The sequence below is a fragment of the Idiotropiscis lumnitzeri genome, chromosome 9 (assembly GCF_059441095.1).
Source record: "Idiotropiscis lumnitzeri isolate Australia: NSW breed Sydney's pygmy pipehorse chromosome 9, RoL_Ilum_1.0, whole genome shotgun sequence".
In the NCBI taxonomy this organism is placed as follows: domain Eukaryota; kingdom Metazoa; phylum Chordata; class Actinopteri; order Syngnathiformes; family Syngnathidae; genus Idiotropiscis; species Idiotropiscis lumnitzeri.
Window position 1 is genome coordinate 14,253,691 of NC_142399.1, and position 26,343 is coordinate 14,280,033.

Genomic DNA, 26,343 nt, shown 5'->3' on the forward strand with positions numbered 1-26,343 from the left:
AGGAAGGAGAAGTGGAAGACACGCCGAGGGCGGAAAACGCGTCAGGGACACGGAGCTTTATCACTGCGTGAAATTAGGAGAGTTGCTTTTACAATCTGTAGCGCAGACGAAAGCAAGACGCTTTGGAGACAAGTATAACAAACCAACGCCTTTTTTGGTGTTGTTGTTTTTGGAAGAAATACTTATATTTTTAATACATCTTTGACTTTTTCAACGTTTGTTTTATTCCCTCTTTAATTTTTGTAAGTTCTCGTTTATTCTTATTTTATTTTTGCTTCGGTATTGCACAGGTGTGCTTTTGGACTGAGCGTAATTGGAACGGCGTTGCCACATTGCGCCAGGATGCGCGTCTGTCTTCTGGTGGTCTCCCTCTGTCTTCTGAGCGCGTCACACGCTCAAAAGTTCTCCGCTCTCACGGTAGGACAACTGCCTGATTGAAATGTACATATGATGCATTTACCTGTCCAACCAATGCCAAAGTAATGCAGACGTGGAAAGAGTGACAGTTTTTTTTACGCGAAGGCACAATTTCATTGCTCTTTGGCTGCTTTTTTGTCCATATTTTTGTAGCAATCTGAAATACAGGACCGAAAATACAATGTAAATATTTCATGCATATTTATATAAGATCACCACATGTTTTACAATATCTAATGGTATACTCTATACTATACTGCGTTACTGTCAGGGATTTGACTATAGTTTATAATGGGCAGCCTTGTTAATTGCTTGTGGTGCATTTACCTGTATGTCTGCCACCATCTAATTGGTGTTCTTTTTATCAGTCATACTTCACTCTTGCACTTTTCCTAAACGCTCAAAATCCATTTTCTTGGTCAAAGGAAAACAGCATTTATTTACTATGATATGCAAATTTGAAAAACATCTGCTTTATCCCATTAAAACAATTAATTTGCACAATTTTTCAGTGTTGTATGTTTTTTCTTTTTGTTTATTTTTAATGATTTGACATTTTTGTCATTGTAGAAAAAAAAGGTCGTTGTTTGCAGATGTGTGGGATCAAAGCACACAATGTTGCTTGAAAGCAGAATGACAGCAATGCCTCTTGTGATTTTTCCCTAAACTGCTTTACTGCTGCATTGCAGTCGATGAAATTACAATAATGTAAAAATCATGGTCATTATCATGGGCACATACAGGAGCAGAGTGGAATGTGCTCTGTCAGGGGCTTTCCTGATTTACAGGTTGATGTGGCAGCTGCCTCCCCAGGCACCATTATTCATGTTCCAGGCCAAAATGCCTTAATATCCAGTTGGAAACAAATGACCATGAGTTGTTAACCTGTAGGTGAAGGGTCTGAGAACCTCTCTCCTGACGACACAGTTGAGCAGTGGAATGTAGGAGGAAGTGTTCTTAATTCTTAATGTTATTTATTTTGTTCACACTAGATGCATTTATCCTAAGTACCAGGCTCTGCTTTGAGAAGAAAACATATTTAATGGCAGGTCTGTGACAAACTTCCCCATTGCGGTTCTTCACTTGCAGTTTATTAGAAAAGCACATGGCAAAGGATTTGTTCTCTGCAAGTGATTAATGGTGTATTATTTGAATGACACAGGATAGGCTGGTTGGTTTCCGAACTACTTTTGTGCATATTTGAGGTCAAACTCACAAGGGGTAGACCTATGGGACACTTGACTGGGATATTCACGAGAACAATATTTTCCATGGGTGATGGCATAAAATAGTGTGTGAAGACATGTGGGCACATTATCACTGTTGTTCTCTTTTCAAATCTTGAATGGGTTTCAAACATATGGGCTCCATTGGTCCCCATGATTTCATTAAAATGTGGTCCAGCCCCAAGAGACTTTTTTTTATTTTTTTTTTACCATCACGTGATGAACAGAGTCCTTTCTTCAACATCTCTCTTTCTCTTGAGAATCTTTCACAGCAATTATAAGCCTTTTCCTTTGATTGAGTTAGTAGCTTGGCTGTCACTTTCTTCCCATTCCACTACGCTTGAAACTAATGATTCCCGTAGCATCCGACCAACCACGCAGGAAACTCCCGCCAAGGCCATTTAACACGTTTACCTCGACTCTCAGCTGGGGACCCCATTGACCCTGCGAGGCGGTGGTGTGAGGGGCCTCTCAGAGCGGTGGAAGTAGGGGCCCCCGAGCCCAAAAGACGCTTATGAGCCTACAATGTGCTCACTGCTGGAGTCTCGCCTCCTCCATACGCCATTCAGGACCACAATGCGGCGGAGCTCGGGGAGATAATTGGATTTGATTTTTATGCTGGTTGGTCTCAGACACTCCACCTGTCTTGCCCTTTCTAGACTCTCTTGGTATTCTGCCATCTGTTGGTACTATTGTAGTAGATACAAAAGGCAACTTGTAAGACAGATCATGAAAATAAATGTGAGATTATCAAATAGGTGCAAAACTTGAGAAAGTGTGACATCAAGTAATGTGGCTCTGGACAAGAAGATGATATGTGCAGTACTGCAAATTGATTAGTGTCACGGTATTTGTTGTCCTTTGCATCACCTCTAATTCTGTTCATGAAAGTAGTGACTAACACCATCAATAATGATTTAATAATGAACCGTAAGAAGCTGTGCTTCTTAACTTCAAGGTAATCTTTCACACTGTCGTGTTGATGCATGAGGTGATGGAATGAGTAACCGCATAGTTCTGTCTCACCCATCTATCATCGCTGACCAAATGCACAAAAATTTGCATCTAAAAGGGACTTTATGAAAAGCTCATACAGGAGTAAAATGTCTCTGAAGCATATTTATCTCCGTGTTTTGAACAGTGATGGTGATTGTGGATGGTTGATTTCATGGCTCACTTGGTTCTCATTGCTGTTTTCTTGGAGCTTTATCATAAACTCAAAGACACTTGGCGCCTTGCTGTGTGCTGCTCATTGGCCCTCGAGAAGGATGCTGCTTTGATGAATGAATCTGTTTGGGTTGTCAGGCTGTTGGCTAGCATGGGGAGATAATGACAATACTGGTGTTGTACGGGCAATGGGGTGTCCAGCATGAGCTGAGGAAAGGCTTGTAGCCCACCATCATTGCATGGCTGGTAATAAACATTCTGTTTTTTGGGGGGAGCGGGGGGACCGCGCAGAAACTGTTTTTGTGGCCGGTTTGCCTCATCTGTTGGTCAGGATGGAAAAAAAAAAGATGAATGTGGACTGCCAAACAGATAACAAATGTTTGATGTGTGATGACAGGAGAGGAAACAAAAGTGCAGCATTGCAATGTGCGACCACCTGTTTAAACACAAAAAAGTAAGATATGAAAAGAAAGAGCACTTATAATATTATCATTATGCAACTCGGGAATATTGAATGTGGAATTTTGTTCAAAGATAGGGAACAATGTTGCTATTCTCAGTGTAAATGTGCTCGCCTTCAAGTAAATGGTTCACTTCAACGTCAGTGTTCTGAAATGGACATTTCACTTTATTTTCTTGATTAACTATGGGGAAAATGAGAAATAATCGATTCATTGTTGTTATTTTTTTTAATCATGTAGTTCCTTAGACGAGTGCTTCTCAACTGTTATCATTTGACCCACTTTTCAAGAAGTTGAGACTTTATAAATGTGGACAGCGCGTCATATTTTATGCTTAAAATTTCAAAGTGCCTTTCAGAGCACCTGATCAACAAACTAAGGATCAGCATGACAAATGCAAAAATAAATAAAACGAAACAAAGCTCAATTGCACAAAATGTGGCCACAAAATTTCACTTATTTTTCAGCACTGAGGTCTTTTTTTTTTTTTTTTTTTAAGTCCTTAAGTCTTTAAGTCCTAATATATTCTGTTTGGCAACTCAGAATGGTATAGAGACATAAATAATGAATACTATGCATGAGTAGGCCTGGTAATAATGTTTTTGATGCATGCCTGACAAAATAATGTTTTTTCCCGAATAAAAATAACCTCCGACCAGGGATACATGTTAAATATTTTACTGAAAGTATGTCCTCAATTTATTGTTACAAATTTGTACCAAAGTAAGAATGCACATTGGTCTATCACTAACTTAAATTAATGCAGTAGTACACTCTTAATAGTAAATATTTGTTGAAAAAATAAATAAATAAATAATTCACCATGTATTGTCAGATCATTGCGCAAGATTATACACATCATTAGTAAACTCAAAATAATGTATGGAAGTACAGTCATAAATAGAACAGTTTATGTACTTTGTATTACGATCTGTCTGCGACCTACACATAATGGGCACGCAACCCACTTTTGGGTCCCAACCCACAGGTTGATTATAACTGCTTGACACCACAACTTTTTGAATCAACAGTTCAGTTTATTACACTCGATTTTGGTGACATTAAAAAAATATTTAATTTTTAGTTCAATTAATTTATATCTACAACGATTCAGAGGGCCACAACTTAGACCTGCTTATAGCTGATTTCTGTTGTAGTGTTCTTTCAGTCACTAAATTGTCAGTTGCGCCGGGGGAAATGTAATACAAAACTTTCCTTTTAAGACAGCGATTAATCAACAATAAATACCACCCAATCAAAAGAATTACATTTTTTTTAAATCAATTTAATTGATTATGATGGTCATCTCAAATTGAAAGAAAATCCTTCAGAGATGCATAATATTATATAGTATTTAACAATGTGCTTGTAGGTTCAGTGATGAGGGATTGGTCACATATATATATATATATATACATATATATATATATATATATATATATATATATATATATATATATATGTATATATATATATATATATATATATATATATATATATATATATATATATATATATATATGGGTAAGTCATCAACCTCAAAGGATGAAATGGCTCTTGTGTATGAACTAATAGTATTGAGCTAAGCTAAGGCGTACTGTATTTCATATTGCAAAAATGTCATGGCATCCGACCAAACAAATAATTGTGCTGACATTTAGATGAATAATAACACAAAGCTGGTATATTTAAGTGATGTTGGATAATTTCCCACGGCACACCTAATGATCTCTCACAGCCCACTAATGTGCCGTGGAACAGTGGTTGGGAATCACCACACTAGAATGTCCAGGTGTACCCGGAGACCTGTCACAGCTGTAGTAATCTCATGCAATCACATCACAATTCTTGGTTCTTCTCAGCCATTGAAGTACAGTAGTGACTTTTTAATTTTTTTAGCAATTGTAACAAAGAAGAAAAGCTGGTTCTCTCAGTATTGGTTAAGTGCTGACAGATGATTGTCGAGGCATGTGTTCTCATGAGGCAAATGAATCACCTGTTTTTTATCATTAGCATTCATTTTGTCTCCTCCTCTTGATGATTTGTTTCTTTGAAAAAGGGGACACAGGCATATTTTTGTAGGGCTCAAAACAAAATTCGATTACTTCAATAACAACTCCTCTTCCGATGTCTGTCCACGGGCCTCTTCACTCTGGGAGGATTTATGAGCCAGGTTGACAGGATGGGCTCAACCCCCATCTGCACCCCCCACACCCCCAGCCCAAGGCGACATTGCCCCCCTCCCTCCCTGCCAACCCCCTTCCAGGTGCAGTGCAGCCCTGCAGCCTTGCTCGTCTGAACATAGGAGTCTGCCACCAAACACCATCCCTCACTTGATTTGTAAGACGTCAGACGCAACAAATTTATTTTATTGCTGTTCATCCCACCCTCTTCAGGGTTGTGCGTGACATTTGTTCTTGCTCTGTGGCGTGCCATGCCTTCTCTTTTGTAAATTCACCACAAATTTTAGGCATGAGAAACCCTCTGTGCAATAAATAACTGAAAGAGTTTAATCACACAGCCAGTCGCTTTCATTTCAAACTGAACAAAGTCATTAATGGAACAATACTCTTGTGTGCAACTATGTCTTCATAAAAGCTGACTTATGAAAAGCAGATTTCTGAAGCGCCATACTGTATATAGTAATATGCCTAAAACCCACTCCTGCGTGTTGTTTATCCCTGCCTTGCATCACAACTTAATTCCTTTAGAGAAGATGAATCAAGTTAACTTTATGAAACTCTCACACTGTAGTCACAAAAAGATCCCTGACATCTATTTGACTGAACCACTCTATCATCCGCTGTCTTTTCAGTCATTGTAGCAGTCACACTTGGTTGCCACCCCCTTCACCACCGCCGCCCTATTGTGTGGCTTGGCCAGGGGTTTTCATACCATAGTGGTTGATACAATGGTGGCATTGACACAGGTGATCCGATGCGTTCAGCCAAGAGTCTGTGTTGTCATGTTTCTCTTCTCATGGCTCAGTAAAACATCCTCGGGAACGATTCCAGGTGCAGATGTTGGCATGGATATACAGTTACATTTTCTCAAGTTGACATTGCCTCAGATGATTTATTTCTGGCTATTTGCTATTTATCTAAAAATAATTTTAGAAATCCTATAATATGAGCGACTACTATGCTGAATGTCAAAAAGTAAACCGTATTTTTACCATCATAAGGCACCCCGTATTAAAAGACACTGTCTCAGTTATGGGTGCTATTTTTGTATTTAACACATATTAGATAACGCTCACCATATTATTAGGCACAGTTTGGTAAAACACAAACCAGCATAAAAGGTACGGTAGAATGCATGCACACTAAAACGTATGCTAGCATTCATGCCAGCGTACGGATGTAAAAAGGCAATGGGAGTAAAATTTAATCCGGTTGCCCTTTTTTTAAGTATTTAACACGACACGTTCCCTCTCGTCCCTCCGTCAGTCTCCTTATCGTGTGGCTCCTTTGCGAAAGCAGCTAATGTGGCAAACTGTTGCACCAGGGGTGCCTCCTAGGCTTACTAAAGCTGCGTTCGCCATCTCTCATCCATATCTCCCACACCGCTCGCAACTTCACTTTGAATGCTCTGTATGAATGCTTTCCAACAGTTGGAGTTCCTTCGTTAAGTTTCCCGGAATGATGGGAAGCTCCGAGTTCAATTGCTGCGCGACAGTACCTAGAGGCAGCGTGCCTTTAGCGTCCTCTTTCACGTTCACAAGGTGTCCTCAGTCACGTCCGGCTTTCCTCTATATAAGAATGTGTGTCTAGATTCCACACCACTTGCCCCCCATGGCATTAACAGCCATCTATTTTCTGTTGTTCTCCTTCGAATACTGAAATGAATTTGCTGGAGCCTGACCCAGCAGACTATGGGCGAGAAGCGTGGTACACCCCAGACTGGTCATACAACCATTCACACTCTCATTCACTACATTTAGTCTCCATTAACCTACCATGCATGTTTGTGTAATGCGGGAGGAAGTCGGAATACCCGGAACAAACCCACTCAAGCACTTGGAGAACATGCCAACTCCACACAGGAAGGCCAGATCCTAGATTTGAACGCGCAACTTGTGAGGCATAAGTGCTTACCAGTCCACCACCACGTCACAAATATTCAAGTAAAATATAAAGCGTTCCCTCTTGCTTTCACACGTACTTTTTGCATATTTGGGCACATCTGAAATACAAAGCAGAAACAAAATCTTTGCTGATTAAGAAAAATAGGCAAACACAACTAACCTCAATGCTGAACCAACTTTGTGGGCCGTATGACACACAGCGAGCCAAAGGAATGGCAAAATGCAGAGCACACATTGTCAGCCAATGTCCCAGCATGACAGCGCTGATGAATTATGATATGCATTCTCAAATATATCAAGTTAACCACAAATCCCATTTTAAACCATTTGTAAAACCTCTAATATCCTTTCAGAGTTTCATTGAACAGTTTGGAAATCTTTTGATGTAAAGTTTGCTGATTCCCAGAAATAAAAATCCTCGGCTTATCGTCTATTTTCTCCTTGTGACAGTTTCTGCGGGTGGATCAGGATAAGGAGTGCAACATGGAATGTAGCAGAGCTCCTCGCAAACCCTTGTGCGCCTCAGACGGCAGGACCTTCACATCTCGCTGCGAGTTCCTTCGAGCCAAGTGCCGCGACCCCCAGCTGGAGGTCATCCGAGGGCCATGCAAAGGTCAGGTCATGAGTCACGCTTCATCGCCGCCTGACGCTCTCAAAAGCGCGGAGGGGGTCACAGGAGAAACTTCTGGGTTAAATTCATTTCAGCATAATTGATTCTTTGAGTGCTGGGAGGACAAGTGGGGTTGACATGGTGAGAGTGTGTGGGAGGCTTTGCTGTCTGCTTTCAGACGCTGGCGATGGCAGTGGATGGACATGCACAATGTTGTTTGCATGATTGTTTTTCGGTGTGATTTAACATACTCACAATACATGACATACTGTACACAGTACTGTAGGTGTACTTAAGAGCTTCAGATGAACCTGAAATAGTCTAGGACCTTCGGTTAAATTGGACACGCCTCTTAAAAAGGAGGTGGATCTAACTGAAGCTCCCCAATGTTGATGAGATAAAGAAAGGTCTTCTTTGATAGAGAAGCATTTTCCACAATCGTATGCCCTCGCTGGGTCTCTATGGCAACATCTCTTAGCAGACATCTGGATGTAGGGGACCGTGCCTGGACAGAATAGAGGATTCCAGCTAGGAAGCTGAAAGGGCCGAAAGTCCATGAAGGTTGTATTGTATGTGTCAAAAACATTGGGTCTATAAGAGTTTGGACCCCCCTCTGCTTCTGGATGTCAGGGGTGAAAGGAGCAGGAGCTGTATTCATATTTGAAGCCGAAACGAGACAGAGGGCTCATCTGGTCTAAAAGCACAAAGACGGTGACAACGGTTTTACATTTGTTTTCTATAACTGAGCTGGAATGAATCAAGGGACCTGTCGTTTTTTCCATTCAGTCCATTTAGGTTAAAGCCCCCTCAGAGAAGGATGATGGTTTTGGGATTTTCCACTAATCTGAATTTTGAGCTACGTTTTCCTCCATCACCTTGCCTTTCCTCACCAGTGGCAGTGACACACATGCAAACACGCAAGACCAAGATAAATTTGCACGCTCTACTCTGTGCGTCAGTTGGATGATCCGTATTTGTCATGCCAATAACTTGCAGCCGTTGGACCAAATGGGTACATTTTTTAAGTATTGCGTGAGTCATTGTTTTGATGGGCTCTGAACCTACCAGACAGACGGGCACTGTGTGTCACACCAAGTTACCATTGAGGCGACTCTGAGAGTTTAAACAGATGGTGCAATTGGCCATCAAGATGAAGCTGAAGTCGTAGTCCTTTTTACAGCCGTCAAATTCATTATTAGCTTTGCAATAATACCAATTATATTTGATATCTTTTATTGTTTACCTGTTCGAGCAAAAAGTCTTCAGATGGTGGACGAGTGATGAGCTTATCTGCCTCACAGCTCTCCTGTGTCTCGTTCATCCACATCGTCCTTACGCATGAATGCAAGCGTGAACAGTTCAGAGAGTAGAACGCCTCTCACCCAAAGTCAGCTGGGATAAACTCCAGCTTGTGAAAATGATGTGTCACAAAAGTGGCTGGCCAATATAGCGCAATGCACCACTGATTCTACAAGTCCCAGAATGCACTGCACATTGACAGCATTATCTGTAAGAGGCGTGCGAAATTAATTCTTGTCACAGGCCACATTGTTGTTACGGCTTCTCTGAAAGGGCCGTGATGGCGTGAAACCAAAAGTCTCATCGTTTTATTACATAATACACAACAAATGGATGAGGAACTCATTTTAAAATTAAAAGTCAATCATAGTCATGTATTCAATTATTGTTCGAGTTAACTGTAAAAAGGAGAACAAAAAAAGTTGACACACATGGCTTCCTTTCGCGGACCACTTAAAATGACGTGGCGGGCCGGATCTGGCCCCTGGGCCTTGAGTTTGACACTTGGTACATATCCCCATGCCCTGTGTTGTCTTTGACACTTGTCATTGCTCATGGAGGAATGTATTTTAATAAAATAAAACATGTGCGATTGTTCTTTCTAATATGTTTATAAAAAATGCCAGAGACTAAACATCACTACTCAGTGTTAGCTTTCTGAACTCTGTATTGGCTTGGATATGTTATGGACTTGCATATCAGCATAGTACAGTGCATTTGTTTCCTAATTGATGATCATATATTCAGTCAATCATTTGAGATGTCGTTGACTTTCCATTCACAGTTTAAAGGGCTCTCTTAGGTGTGCACTGAATATGTTTGCAAGAAGCCTGATCCATCCATCCATTTTCTTCTGCGCGTATCCTCATCAGGTTCGCAAGTAAGCGAGAGCAGGTCACCAACCAATCCCAGGAAGCAATAAATGATTTCTATTTTGTGGTTATAGGGCAGCTATTGAAATTTGGCCCCAAGTTTATTTCTTTTTCAATGTAATTACTTTTATAGTAATGGCATTACATTACTACATGATTCCCCAGCTTATTTTACTCAAAAGTACGTCATTTTAGGAATCATTATTTTGTTAATGTAGTTATTGATATGATTAGGGTGACGCTCTCTAAAGGACATGAGTGAACACTAGCAGATGCACATTTTAATTTACAATCATTAAATTGGGTACATGATGAGATGGCAAGAGACAGACCAAGGAAGGTTTAGGTTTGCCTTGTGCATCGTCAGCCCTTTCCTCCATTGACTGGAATGCTCTGCAGAAGCGTCTCCTTTCGTAATGGCTTTACCACCAGGCACCATGCAGACCAGCCTGGCGTGCTCCTAATAAGACTAGAAGAAAAGTTGGTTCTCTTCCCAGCCACACAAACATCTCATATGCTGCTTCCGAAATATCTTAAAATATTAGTCCTCCTTCTTCCAGACCCCAACGTTTTTTTTTCTTTTGTTTCATCATCATGCATGAGATTAAGCATCTTGCCTTTTTTTTTTTCACTGGGCCTGCATCTGCGCAGCATAAGAAAGTAATCGAGCTGTGGGTCATATCATGGCTCTCTGTGATGTCGTGATTTGTGGTTTTCCGCAGATACGTCCAGATGCGTAGCAGAGAAGAAGTACACAGAACAGCAGGCCAAGAAGCTTTTCCCTCAAGTCTTTGTACCAGTATGCAACCCTGATGGCACATACAGTGAGGTAACGAAATGTAATGGACGGTTGCTGTGTAGCTTTTATTCATTTTTGAGCATCTTTATTAAACCCAGTAGAAATGTGTAAGTAGTAGATGGGATCACTTTAATACCAATGTAAAAACTTGCTGTTTGTGTGTTCACTGCTTTGCAGGTACAATGTCACAGCTATACTGGATACTGTTGGTGCGTAACTCCCAATGGCCGACCAATCAGTGGCTCAGCTGTGGCCAATAAAAAGCCTCGATGCCAAGGTGAGTATAACTTCTCACCAAAAAAAGAGAACCATCCAGCAACGTCAGCAAAGCAATTATTACAGTAAAAATATTCATACCTGTTGTCATTTAAACGTTGTATTGTCGCAACAAGTTCCATATTTATAATCATAATGGAGCTATTTTATCTTAGAAGGTGAATTCTCTGGCCGCAAAGGTGGGTGAGATAATTCCGGGTCAAATATGGTCAAGGCGTCACTGCAGCTTTGAAATGATGATTTATGTCAACCGCCACGTCTCCTACTAATTGCTTTGTTATTATTTTACTGTTCATGTGAAATATGAGGCAATTTAACACCATTCACATGGAGTTACAAGACAATTCTCTATCATTATCGTTTGCTGTGGTTCAATTATTTTGCTAATAAATGTTTCCTTCCGGGACAAATGTTTCTAATCTAAGCCAAAGTAGATCTAGTATATAATATGTTATAAATGATGACAAAGATTTTTGGGAGGTATTTAATTAAATTCAAGGTTTTGCTTTTTAGGGTCGAAACAAGAGCGAGCAACCACAAGAGAGCCAGGAAAAGGTGAGAAGTCAGTTGAAGACATTGTCAAGCAAACATGGCTTCATGTTTTTGCTCTAAATGGGGGCTTGACCACCAAAGTGGTGCTCAGAAAACCATTTATAAATATAGTTTCAAATATCAAATAAAATGCCGTAGGTGATTACCTGTGCTGCACAGATTTCTGGCAGGGAGATTGCATCACCTACCCCCGGTGTAGTGCCATGTTGTTTACAGATTTTCTAAAATTCCAAAGCAAGTCCAGTTTCTGTTACTTGGCTTGGCTTGTTTAAGTGCCTTGCCTAACATAGGTCGGCTATCTTAAATCTAACATACCCCATAGACAGGCCAACAGAAATTAGCATCAAACAAGTGCAAGTATAGCATAAGCATGGCAGTAACACAAAAACAGCACAACAATCAATTCTCAGAGACAAACAGTCATCTCTTATTTGCAGTGATTCATAATTCGCAAGTGCTCAGCTACTACATCGCGTTTTAGTAATTGTTCTTTCAGGATTTTTACAGTACTTACTTCCTGTGAAGCCCTCAAATGTGGCAAAGGAAAGCCACAGTCGGCGATGGACTTCCCAGGCATTTATCGCCGTGGCAACAGTAAAACATAAACACACTCTCCTGCTCTTGGCCACCGCTCATCCCCAGACAGTCACACATCGCAGTCATCAAATGCCACACTCCCACGCCCTTCGTCTTAAAAACATGTGTTCACACATGTTTACAAAGTGTTAATGTGTGTTTTTTTTTTTTAACATATTGAATTGTGCTTAAAGTGTTGTGGAGGTGCAAATCAATTGAAACATTTTCACTGGAACCTATCCTCTACTGTTGACTGAAACGCCCTAGGTAGCACAAGATGGCAGAAATAGCAAAGTAGTATTGGTGTGACGGAAGTATTGTTGAGGTGATATATATGTCCAGTATCTCAAATGATTGCCTTAGATCATTGTATGAGGGGGAGGAGCTAAGTTTAGCCCGGGATGTTAGAGGTAGTAACAGCGAGTCTTTTAGTGCATTTTTGGTGCTTGAAAAAAAATTCAAATATTTTTTCTATAGTAATGAAGAGTTACTGTGTATTCGCTGCTCTGTTAGCACAACCACAATTGCTGAGATTTAATCTTAGTTTTAGTTTGGTTTACTGACCTTTCCTTGACATTATCTGTCAACTCCATCTGTGTCACACTAACACCACCATCAGGCTGGGGAAGGCATGCACAGCAGATAGACAGGACAGTGAGTGTAATTTTTGCAGTTTATAACAATGTACTAAACAGCAGAGATGGAGGACTCGAGTCATATGACTTGACTCGATTTGCTATTTTTAGGATTTGAGGCTTGCTTGCCAAAAAACTAGAAAGACTTGACTTGACTTGAGACTTGGTCTACAAGCGACTCAACTTTTATTTGAACTAGTCATTGTGTTTATAGTTTGAAATCTGCATTTTGACACACTTTTCCTTTTTAGGTAGGAACACAAGAATGAAGGAAAAAGACGTTTTTTTTGTTGTTGTTTTTTTTAGTTCACATCAAGCAGGCAGCCCAGTCAGCATCACTTGTTGGTGTGAAGCGGTGCCGAACCACGAACAGTGATGAAAGCATCTCAGATGTTCATTTATCTGAACCCATTTGTCATGGATTATCATGTCAATGATATTGGCAAAAATCCAAAATGCATATTTTGCACCTCACGGAATGAAGACACAACAACGACGTCAAATTCATTCGCCATTACAAAACCCACAGACAGGTACGCTAATGTCACAGTTTAGGCACCAATGCAAATGTTGGTTTGTAAAAATATAAATAAAATAAAAAAATATATAATTGTAAGCATTTAAGTACAGCTATGTGACATAACTACGGGTGGGATAGTAAACTGGCCGAACCGTTTGCTTCGACTGTTGCCTTTCAGTTCAGATAGTAACAATAACTCCTTTAATTGAGAAGCCAATAATGCGTGAGATTGTAATATTGAAATTATAGCAATCGGTATTTCAGAATAGATATTGATCGAACGCCCCCAAAACTAATGTACGTCAAATTCACTCAACTTCAAAGAGTGACTCGCGACAAATTGCAAAATGTTAATTCCTTTCATTCACCCATTTACACACACTAATTAGATTTGGGTAACAAATTAACACCAGAAATAGCATGTTCTTTTCAAATATGATGATCGTACATGTTTGCACACACAGTGTGCCACTCACATAAATGTAATTATTAAAAAAATACAATCTCAATAATTTAGGTGTTGATATTGACATTACAAGCTGTTCTTCATTTAATTTTTTAATTTTTAACGATGTAAAGATTTTTTTTAGAGATAATCTAAATGATCAGTGGGAAAAAAATTATTTCGGATTTGACTTGCGACTTGCTTGAGCCATGTAATGACTTCACTTGACTTGCTTGAATTTTTTTCATCCACAGTGACTTTACATTTGAAGGTTGCGACTTGAGACTTGCAACTATGCGGCTTACTCCCACTTCTGCTAGACAGACCATAATTTATTTACAGTTCACTATATATATACTGTCGTGTGTCAATGTGCATGTGTGCACCCATCAAAACATGTATGTGCATGTGTCTGTTTGCCTGTACGTGTCGTGCACTTTAGGTCGCCTGTTAAGGCTTGCTGCTATTTCATCAACCTGAGAGCGCTTGAAAGCTGTTCTAAAATAAGGCTTTTAACAATGTGAAACGATTGAGCACCAATGTTTGAATAGATGTTGATGATAATTTTTTTTTTCTTACCATGTTCAAACATGATGTCAATTTAACCAGTCATCCCAGCAGCCATATTTGATGATTTATAAGTACTTCTATAATTTGTCTCACTCTGCCTTGTTGAAGTTTTCAAACACAAAGAAATGTTAACACTTCTTCACTCTAATTTCTCTTTCACCATCTACCATTCTCAGCAACCACAAGTTTCCCCTCCAGCGCCTTTCCAAAACATCTTGCTCTTAACTTTTATAAGTGCATCTGTCTAACTGATGAATTGAATGATTTGAAAATGGTGTCATTTGTGAGTGTGCAATTGATTTGCAGTTTTATTGTGTGTATTCCAAGCATGTTTGCGTGCTTGATTGCACCGATCTCAGTGCAACAAAGTATGCTTGTAATTTTTGAAAGGGTTGTGATCTCTTAGGTACGGTGTCCGTCTGAGTTTGCGTCAGTAATTAAATTTATGTCAAGCTGGACGACAACATTTGAGGGAAGAGGTGATAGTGGGAAAAGAGGGGAATGTATTGGCAGAATGTGTGTCAACAAGCAGAATAAATTGTAAATTTGTGGTGTGTCTACACTGAAAATAGCAGTAATTGCAGCAGTATTTTCCTCCCGCAGAAGCACATCAGTTCTAAAGCATTCCATAAAGTACTTTAATTGTCAAGGCATTTAAGGATCATTTAAACACAAAATGCTTCACCCTTCTGTGGTGCTTAACTTGACAAATTTGTTCACATGCTGGAATCATATGCAGCTTATGACTGGCAAAGAGCAGTAAATCTAATGCTGTACGACCACAAATTGCTCAGGGGTTTCCTGGCAGATGCAAAAAGAGGTGTTGCAGTCATGTAAAAGGCCGCAAAGTAAAGATGGGTCATTAGTGGTAAATCATAAATCCAAATCATAAATACACTTTTTCAGAAGGCATTTCAATCCTTTACTACAAGCTGCAGCTCACAGCTCTGTAGTTTTATCCAGCAAGCAAATAGATGAATGGCTGCAATAGCAAAGAAGCGTCTGCAAATAAAGACTAAATTGTTTGAAAGAAAGACGTTGAGCCTTAATCCTTGTTCGTGGAGCCGCGTCCATTTGATTTGTCCTGACTCACGCACTAACAGGTTTACTTTCGGAGAGTGAGTGGCCCACGTTGAGGTTAACCACACCTACGGCCTTGGCTTCATCCCGAGAGATTCCAAACCTCCCGTCCCCGTCCTCTTCTTACCGCAAATCAAACAAACACACGCCAAACAAACACTGAGCTGGTTTTCTCCCACGGTTCATTGTTTCGTCTCTAACTTGGCCTCTGCATTTTTTAACGCTTGTGTCTTTTCCACCTTTATTTATGCTAGGAATAAGAAGCACAGCATCGACAACTGGAAATGTTATGTTGACATTTGTTATGTCCCTCAGAACAATAATCCCCATGGGAGTATATGACCACTATTTTCTATTCTTGCCTGACTGAAACTTCCCTCGGTGCTTACACACACTCTTATTTTTACTTCTATATCTACCTCCCCATTCCTTGACCGGGCAATGTGCAAATCACACAAAGTTATGTATCATTTTTGTCTAGTTTACGCTTGTAATTGTAGTCTCTTTGCAAATATTCTCCATTCTGAATGCAGATGAGACTGGTTTAGTGGTGGATCCGCAACCCCCTGCAGACGAGGAAGGTGAGTCTTTATCCATCTTCATCATCTGTCATTACTCGCTGTGCATTCGTAGCAGTCTGTATATGTATTTAATACTATCGGAAAGTAGACAAATCTTGAAAATGGATTCATTAAAGGCAGGTGGCCTCTAATATACAGATGCATAGAGCTCTAAAATGAAAACTGTAAATTTTGAATGAGCATCTGAATGGTTGTTTATTTATATGTGCTGTGCAATTGGCTGGCCAACAGCCGCTCGCCCAAAGTCAGCTAGGATAGGCCGGAGCTCCTGCAAACTATTCATTATCCAGCAAAAAAAAAGAAAACAGTCGCAGTGGACCTCCTGTGGTTTAATCTCTGCAGTCCCAAAGTTTCATTTGACTTATTTCATGTTCTCATTGTCTGAAGAAAGTATCATTTTCTAATGATGTGATCGTCTAATAGCTTAATGACACTCACAGCCACAGTTCATAGTTTACCTAGCCCAGATTTTCCCATTTCCCAGCCATAACTGTCAAAGGCAGTTGACTTTTTGCAATTTGAGATCTGACAACCTGGATGGGATTTTTACAGTCTGTGAGTTTTGGAACTACCACATTTGGCTCCGATGATATATGACTGTGTTTTCAATTGATGCTAATAAAGCTGTCATGGTGATTTCTTTCAGACATCATTTCCCAGTACCCCACTCTGTGGACGGAGCAGGTCCGCAGCCGGCAGAACAATCGAACCAGAGCACCATGTGAGTTTGAACTTTTTATTTTCATGATGATTGGGTGTTTGCGGATCCCATCTGAAAGCAGCCTTTGTCTTTTCCTGCAGACCTTAGAGAGCAATCATGGTTTGTGGCTGCTCCTCAATATAAGAGGAGGGTGGTGGGGGTGACAGAGGGGTTTTTCGGGGGGGCACGGGTGAAGCCAGTACATCTTGGTGCTGGGAGTACATGATGCTTCGGGGATCTGTTTGACTGTGGTTCTTTCTGTTGCAGATGATTCGTAATTATCAGCACATGGCACAAACACAGGATCTCCTATTCTTTTGGCTTGATCCGTGCTGTTCTTTGACTCACGTTGCACGTTGAGCTCAACACACAGATCAGTTACCCTTTGGTCTTTGGGGATTTATGTTTCTTCCTGTATAAAACATTCATCTCGCCTGAAAAGCCAGCGTGCTTGAGTGCATTTGTGTATGAATCCCATTATCATAATTTAAAACCAAATTAAAAAAAAAAAAAAAAAGCATGAAAAATGCTGGAATGATGGTTTCGATTAACATGCACTCTTTAGGGTATTGAGTGGGGAAAGAAGGAAAAACAGCCCAACAAAGAGAGCCCATATGGAGGTACTGGAGCGAGGAGAGTCCATTAAGAAAAGCAGGGAGGCGTTTCATTCAGCCTCTTTTGTGTGCGCGAAGATTTCTTATGAAAATAAACAAAGAAAAGGGATATCCATAATCCTGCGGTTGTTTCCGATCCCTGAAGGAATCGTAAAAAAAAGAGCTCTCTTGGCCAAAGGGGATCATCTTGCATTCTAAATGTCTCTTGAATATCTACAGATGAGATCGTGCTGGGGCTTTGCAAGAAGCCCATCTTTTTATCCTACTAAGACCATCGGATCTTTCTGTAGGAAAGCTTAAAACACTGAAACAACACTCCATTTTCTCTCGAAATAAAAATCTCTGCGGCTGTAGAGTGCACTGCAGTAGGGTGTCAAGATGTATGGGTGTGTGAAAGCGAAGGCCCAAAGGACCAAGGCTTTGGTATTTGTCATGTCTGTTTCCCTCTCTGTCATGGAGGACGGCTGACTTTTTAAATATTTACTTAACTTGTGGCATGGGGTGCTGTGCTTGTGTGTCATTAAGCCCATTAATGTCCGTAAACAGTGCCACAGGGGGCTGATATAGCAGTCTACTCACCCTGTCTCTGAGCACTCGTCCGCCACTGTTTCCCTTCCCGTGCCTCAACTTCGACAGCCTCTTCCCACCAATAGCAGCACAGTGAGAGCTATCTACTCTATGTTTTACTTTCTTACATTATGTTTAAAATTGTGTCAACCAGATGTGGTTTGGCTTCGGACTAAATTCATGCTTTAAACAACCCCTGGCGTCCAAGTGAACCTGCAATTACATGAAAATGTGTTCGTGAGACAATAATGCCTCTGTGATCTCGCTCTCCAGCCTCATCATGTGACCAGGAACAACAGTCGGCTCAAGAAGAAGCAAAGCAGCACAAGAACGACGCCGTGTTTGTTCCTGATTGTGGCCAAGGCGGATTGTACAAGCCAGTTCAGTGCCACCCTTCGACTGGCTACTGCTGGTGTGTCCTGGTCGACACCGGACGCCCCATACCTGGTACCTCCACCAGGTAGGACAGACGGCCTTCAGAACGGACTGACGTGTAACTGACAAGTTCCTATTGCTTTACATTGGTTGTGTTTGATTTTATATTGCGTGAGGAACAGATTGAGGCAGTGTTATGACTAATGTCTTGACTATGTCCAAAGACTTGACAAAATCTGAAACCCCATCTTCAGTTTACAAATTTAATCTGTTCTGTGACTAAGTAATATCGCTCATTGAGCTGAATGGAAATTAATGCCGCCCCCTCCCGCCGATCAAAAGCGGATGCCCATTCAACCAGACAAAGCACTCATCGCAGACCGACTATCATTTTAATTTCTCAGCGACCCGGGTCTCAGGGGGGATGGGTTCCACCGCCACAATGACAACCCCCACACCCTTTCACCAAGTTTTGTGGTATTTAATTGTGTAGTTTGTGCAATCCTGCTAACTAACTGAGACACCAACAAACAATGGTGGAGAAAAAACGTCTTACCTTTGCACTTGGTTGATGTAATATCTCTGCAGGCGATGAGACAGAGGTCATTCAGACTGGCACTGGTGCACTTGGTATTGGTGCACATGGCTTGTTATCAGATTAACAAGGATCCAGGCAAAGAGCCAGAGAGTACATTAGCAGACACGGAAGTATGGATTGTGACACTTCTCTTGACTTGTCCCAGGCCGACTTTTGGCCCACTTGCAGAGCAGCCTGAGTGGGGCTCTGGCTCTCCGAGGGGAAGCTGTGAAAGCTTCCTTGTGTCCCACGCTCCCTGTATGCCTCCTTCCCTCTAAATTTCTACTTGTCACCGTTGCTGTCCTCACACCAGACCCCAAATCATTCCCCCGTTTTGGATGTGTGTCAGGGCCTCCGCTTTTCCACAACTATTTCAATGTCGTAAATTTGATGGCAAATTTCACGGTTGCAAACTGCCTCTGTGGTCCCAGTCGCATTGAGTGACATGACATGTGATGAACCTGTTTCTTTTGCTCAAGATATGAGCAGCCAAAGTGTGACGGCAATGCGAGGGCCCATCCAACAAAACCAAAGGACCACTACAGAAGCCGACATCTTCAAGGTACGTCTCATGGACTCAGTTTCTGTTTTTCTTCTTCGCTCAGACCACATGGGGAAGTTCTTGAGTCATTGGCCTCCAACTGCTGCCACCCTTCCAAGGTTGTGATAACAATGGAAGTGTGTTTGCTGATATCATTAGCAGTGTCGGTCAAGGAAGGTCTTGATAAAGACTTGAGGATTGCCAGATACTGCCCTTCAATGGTCAGTTAGCCAGGAGACAGAGACGGATTGGTGGGGATTCATCTCCGCTGACATGTGGAGATGGAGAATAGCGGGATGAGGGTAGATAGGAGAGGAGGAGAAGCATCAGGGGGGAGAGTTGTAGCTAATGGATTATGGGATGTAAGGAATATGCAGAGATATACAGCCTGACAACAGCATAGATAGCGCAATTAAAGGTATGAGGTTTGAGTTAATATTTCGAGTCTTTCTGCTTTACTAGAAGTTATCTTATTTATATAAGGTTAATAGAAGTTTTATGTCACAGCTGCACTAAATTAATAGGTACATTTTCTCCTGATACTCCAACTTCCTCCCGAATTCAGGTGAATGTGAGTATGATTGATTGTTTGTCTATATGTGTGCTAGGATTCACAGGAAACAGTCCCATATGTGCTCTCATCTAGTCACCTGGGATAGGCTAATGAGAAAAAGCCACGTGGGAAACGGACAATGATTTCTAAAATATTTATAATACAACAGCTGGTATGCGTTTTAAATTTTCCCCAAAGATCATCCTTTTATCTTGCACAGACGTCACCATGTCACATGGGGGGGATGCATTTTTAATCTTCTTTGTAAGATACATATTTGAAACCATTTTCTCACTTAGTGGAATGTCACATAACACTCTGCCGACTGTAGTCAGTTACAGATTTCATTATTTATTTTTTTTACCAGTCAGGGTTAACCGTCCTTGTAGTCTGTGGTCACATTTAAATAAAATGGTTTTAACGTGAAAAACAAACAAACTGTTGTTTTGGAAAATGTAAAAAGCAGCAGTCCTTCTAGCAGTCAAGTCTACAAAACTGACCTTTTTTGTTTCTGTAACAAAAGTGATGCCATTGGACATGACTCTACCATTCAAATAATTACATTACAAAGGAGCATGTTTTTTCTTGCCTCAAAAATCATGTTTATCACACATTTTGGAACGTATATTCCAAATTGTATTCTTTCTTCGCACATATGCGACCATTCCACAAAGTTTCATGTAAGATGGAAATTAAAAGAAAAATAATGCATAAAGTGCTGTAGCCAAGAGCTCTTGCAAATTTAGATAAAAATTTTAAATCAAAAGAGAGTCTTTAAAATATAGTGGGTGAGGGTTGTTAGGATTATGTTCCTTTCTCACTGATGGATGTGTGCATAAACATAATCACTCAACCACTTGAAATCATTATTTGTCATGTTTGGCCAGATTCCATGGAATGCATTTTGTTGCATTTAATTGCATTCTCCAAGACACCACGGAACAAATTGGAGACAAAGTACAGCAATTATAGCTTTCAGGTGCATACAACTAAATCATAGTTTAAGGCGCTTGGCACTGTCGAAGTTTCTTTTTTTTTTTTTTTTTTTTTTCATTTTTTGGGGTTGGGGGGGGGTTGAGTTTGGTAAACATGTTAATAATCCAGAAGCGAATGCACAGAGCTTCTACTGTTCTTCTCCAGTCCAAGTGTTTATGCAGCCGTGCTCCAGACCAGACAGGCACATTGGTCACAGGTGCTGCATTTTAGCAGCAGTGCAACTCTGGCTCTGCTCACTCATGACTTGTATTGCCAAAAAGTGTTATGGGCTGTCATAGATGAACACTGCATATGTCAGCAAATAATACTCATCGTTGTTGATGTTTGCCCAATGAGCCACATTGCGCGTGAAACATTGCGAAACAGGACGTAAAATAATATACTATGTCGTTCTGCTGAAACAAACATTGATGAACAGACTTCTTGCTCCTCTAAACAGAACCTGCACCAAACTCCCAACTACACCTGGGTACTGCAAAAAAAAAATCCCCAGCATCTTATTTTCTTTATGAGCTATTGCGTCAATGGCTGTAAACCTAGTTACTGTATAAACCAGGCATAATTACAAATATTGCCTTCACATCACTTCAGTCCACTTGCTGTCAAGGCGCTGGCGTTGAAAGGTTTATGGGGCGAGATGTGAAAAAGGAGCTACTTGCCCTGAAAGGAATTGGAGTGGAAAGAAGTGTATTTGACTTTCTTTCCCTCCACAGTGGGATCATGGGATACTTTTTGGGCAAGCTCAGGGAGCTGCTGATGTGAGCGCTGACAGGGCTGTGCCCCATGTGGTTCCATAAAATAACATTGCTTCTCATTGAAAGCAACACACGGGTACACACATGCACTTATTGGCCAATCTTTTGCAGCACGCAGCAGCTTGATAAATGGAGGCATTGGAACAGACGCAGGAAATAATCTCATTTGATGCTTTCTTGACTTGAGCTGTCAAACACGGGCATTAAGAAACAATCATAAAAACAAACTCCGATTTTATATGAAAGACAGCTGCTTAGGTAATGGGAGCCAGGCATCTGTTGCCAATAGAGGCAGAGCGTAAATGATGATCTGCACTTTATTTATGCAGCAATACAAATTACAAAGCGATTCTCTCAAGCCATAAATCTCACCCCCTTCAATCAATAATAGCGTGAAAAAACACTTTGTCCCCTGAGAGTGTGATTATGCGAGTGGGGGATTACAGGTGGGTCACAATTTATACTGATCTTGAGGTTCTACAAAACCTTGAATGCAAATATGCTCCGTGTTTAAAGAAGAGTACGGAACAGTTTGGGCATGTGTCTTATCCAACCTACAGGACCAAAGATCCGCACTACTTAGAAGAGGTGGAGCGGAGGCGTGGTGCTGAGTCGCCACCTGTTATAGAGGACCAAAGCATGCTATTATCTCCAACGCGGGAGAATCTGGCCCCGCAGGCCTGAGCCGTAAAAAGAGTAGCAGTGGAAAAGCAGAGGGGAGTCGGACTGTGAGAAAGAGGAGAGTCAGAAGAATGATCCAAGAATTTTTTTAGACCTCTGTAGCCTTCAGCTCTTCCACAATAACCTATAGGCCTCACTCTTAAAAATATATGGCCAAACAGACAATTACTATCATTACGGTTATTCCACCCCTAGGCCCATTTTAATTGTTCCCGTTTTTCTTCAGTTAATATTGTCTTTTGTTATGTTTGTGGACCACTATGTGAGTTTATTCTTGGCTGGCATTTGACATGATTCCACCATCAGTATAACCATCAGTACTTGGCTGATGTCTCAGGTGGGCATAAACAATCGATACAATATTTAGGAATCTCTTCAGTGTCCAGCTGTCAGAAGCACTCAGGGGCGTCTTGAATGATTGGCAGGTATCCTCTTCCTCCTCCAGTGAAGGGAGGTCTGACACTTTATGGGAAGGACTTAAAGACAACTGTGAGAGATGTGTTTGGGTTTATTTTCCCCTCTGCTGCCTTACACGCTAAAACCACACTGCCTGTTACATGACGTCCCTCCCCAAACATTTATTAGGCCACCTATGATGGCAGCATTCCACACTTGAATGTTGTTGATGAGGGGGATCAGTTTCTCTGTTTGTTGAGATCCATGCACCTGAGTCTGGATCAACTGCAGGATTTCCAAGCTTGCGCACTCATCCAGTTGCCTTGTTTTCCAGGCTGTCCCGGTGCAAAGAAAACAGAGTTCCTGACAAGTGTTCTTGATGCGCTGTCGACAGACATGGTTCACGCCGTCACAGATCCAGCATCCGCCGGAAAGTATGATATTTGGACTTAATCCTTCATAAAATAATTTTCTGCTCTGGTCAAAGAAGTAACAGTTTGGTTTCTAAACACATCAAATAGGTAATACAGTAATGTGTTGCAGGGTGAAACTAAAACTTTTATCACCTATGCATAATGTTCTCTGTTTCTACTGGAATTTGTATGTTGGAACATGCCAAAATTTCTAACCTATTGGTTAAAAAAAAACAACAAAAAAAACACTCATGCTCACCAACCAGGTTATCACACTCACCAAAAGAACTGTCACACTCGTATAAAAACTCTCATGTCAAAATGTACGTAAAAGGTACTCTCATTCACCAAAAGCCTTCTTACTAAACACCACACAAAAAGGCCTCACACTCGCCAAAAACCTCTCATGGTCATCAAAAAAAAAAAAGAGAAACACTAATCACTCCTAAAAAACACACGCATCAACCTCTATTACACATTAAAAGTATTTTTTCACCACAAACTCTCTTATAAAAACACCAAGACGCCTTTCACAAACTGCAAAAAATGTAATGTAAAATGTAAAAAAAAAAAAACATGCCAAACCGACACACACACACAAATGAACCCAATCACCAAAAAATCTCTCATCCTCACCAATCTCACGCTACACGTCTCACAACAAAAATCCTCTCATGCAGAAATTAACTCTCACTATCAAAAGGGAAACTCATTTTACACACATGAAGAAAGACACTCACACACCAAAAAAAACACACTCATCCTAAACAACTCTCATGCTGACCAAAACAACTCTCACACACAAGATGTTGCACAGCAAAATCATCTCACAAAGAAGAACTCTCCCACTCACAGGAAAAAACCCAACTCACACACAATGAGAAAGATTCTCAAATTCACCAAAAATACTCACACTCACCCAAAAAAAATTCTCAAACGCAAGATCTCTCGAAATTAAATCCTCTGTCACAAATAACTCTCACACTCACAGTAAAAATCAACTCACATGTACCAAAAAAAAGTCTGAAACACGTATCCAAAAACTTCCATTGAGCATCTACCGCTCCAAAACAACTCTCACACTCAACAACGCAACTCTTATGCACAACATAGAAACTCTCACATTCACAAAATAAAAACGTCCACAAAAAAAAGACCCACAAACCAAAAAACAAAAAGTTTTCTGATTCAGCAAAAACTGTCTAACTAAAATAAGACCAAAAAAAACTCACATTCCTAAAGACAAGAGGCTCTTCTTTGACTCTTTTTTTTTTTCCATGGACGTAACTTTTGACAGCGTGGATGCCCATTTTTTCACTAACTCTACTTTCTAGAACTGAACATTAGAGATTCCACTGTAACGACACTAACTAAATACTGCATTGCAACTGACAAGTAAAGGTGGACAAGATACCAGTCTGACGATTTTATCTTCTAGGGTGGTGGAGCCTGACCCCAACCACACACTAGAGGAGCGGGTGGTCCACTGGTATTTTGGTCAGCTGGATAAAAACTCCAGCGGCGACATTGGAAAGAAGGAGATCAAGCCATTCAAACGCTTCCTGCGCAAGAAATCCAAACCCAAGAAGTGTGTCAAGAAGTTTGTGGAGTATTGCGACATCAGCAATGACAAAGCGCTGTCCCTGCAGGAGCTGATGGGCTGTTTGGGGGTGACCAAGGAAGAAGGTGAACTGAGAAATACCACCATGTCCTTCATTGTGATAAGCCTTATAGGCCTAGCAACCGTAACTAAGGGGACTGGAGGTTAAGCAAGGGTCAATTTGCACTTTGTGTAGGAAGGATTTAATGTGAATTCAGCCTCAGTATTTCCTCCTTCCAAATGCCATTTAAAGTTCCTGTCACTCTTTGTCTTACAGGGGCCAAAACAGGAGAAGGCTTATCTCCCAGTAGACTTGTAAGTCAACTATTCCTTTTGCTGTTCCCCAATCCCTACCCTATAATAACACTAACCATTTTTCTCAGCTTGTTTCTGCCGCACTTAGCTAGTTTTTTAAGTTACGCATTCGGTGACTTTACAAGTGAGGGCAGCCCAAAAAAAAACAAAAAACAATGTGACGAGATAAATGTGCTATCACTCGGAACCATAACGTGCCAATCAGATATTATTTCTGTGAACAATACTCATCTATTATTGAAAAAAAGGGTTTCTCTTATTTATTTTTAACTGAATATGACATTACCACACACTTGAAAGTTAAGGTTGAATCAACTTAATAAAGTGCTAAACACGTTCACTCAATGTCATTAAATGGAACCGCTGACATATTAACTGAAGTCAGGTTACATATTAACTGAAGTCAGGTTTTTTTTTTTGTATTTTTTAGCCAAAATAAAGAAAAACTCACACAATTGTGGTGATCCAATACAGTCCTTTCATTGGACAACAATGAGAGATTTTTGACAGATTAGTCAAAAGTAGACAGTGGACAGATTGTACTCCAAAAAATGGGTGTATCATACTAATGTGACTTCCATTTGCTCTCTTCAGCACCCCTCGAAGAAACAGGGCTAAAACAGCAAGTGAGCTTCCCGCTTCCGCATGGAGATTCCGCCCTCACCATTCGGCAACAACAAAAACCATAGTATTTGCACTTTGTACTTTAAGGAAAATGTAAATTCACTTTGTAGAAATAAGGTATTTAAACAGACTGCTGAATCTGTGAATGTTGTAGTTAGCTTTTTTGTGTCCTGACAAGCAAAAATTATTAACACATACAATGTATGTGTCCTTTGAGTGTCTGAGTTGTATAAGTTTTCATGTTTGATGTTATTTTGTGCGCCTATCTATGTGGACTTTTTCTCTTGTGTTGTTGAGTATAAATCTGATGTGTGGGTAGTTTTCTCGCAGATGACACCCATTCATTTGGAACGTAGTTTTTTTTCCTGTCATTAACGGCAGCTTGTTTCAAACAATTTAACCATGAAAAACATGCTACAGATTCCCATGTATTCCTGTTGATTAGAAATAAAGAACTTTTTTA

The 26,343-nt window shown here is 40.6% G+C and overlaps 1 protein-coding gene across 1 annotated transcript; it reads left to right on the top strand.

Annotated features, from left to right (window-relative positions):
- On the top strand, positions 1–26,343 carry smoc2 (SPARC related modular calcium binding 2). The gene is made up of 14 exons (XM_088304916.1): positions 1–132; positions 291–417; positions 7,809–7,971; positions 10,862–10,968; positions 11,116–11,215; positions 11,728–11,769; positions 16,126–16,173; positions 16,820–16,894; positions 18,328–18,514; positions 19,486–19,568; positions 23,263–23,362; positions 24,780–25,027; positions 25,219–25,256; positions 25,851–26,343. Exons 2-14 carry the CDS (start codon positions 343–345, stop codon positions 25,872–25,874), a joined length of 1,290 nt encoding a protein of 429 aa, XP_088161042.1. The 5' UTR covers positions 1–132; positions 291–342; the 3' UTR covers positions 25,875–26,343.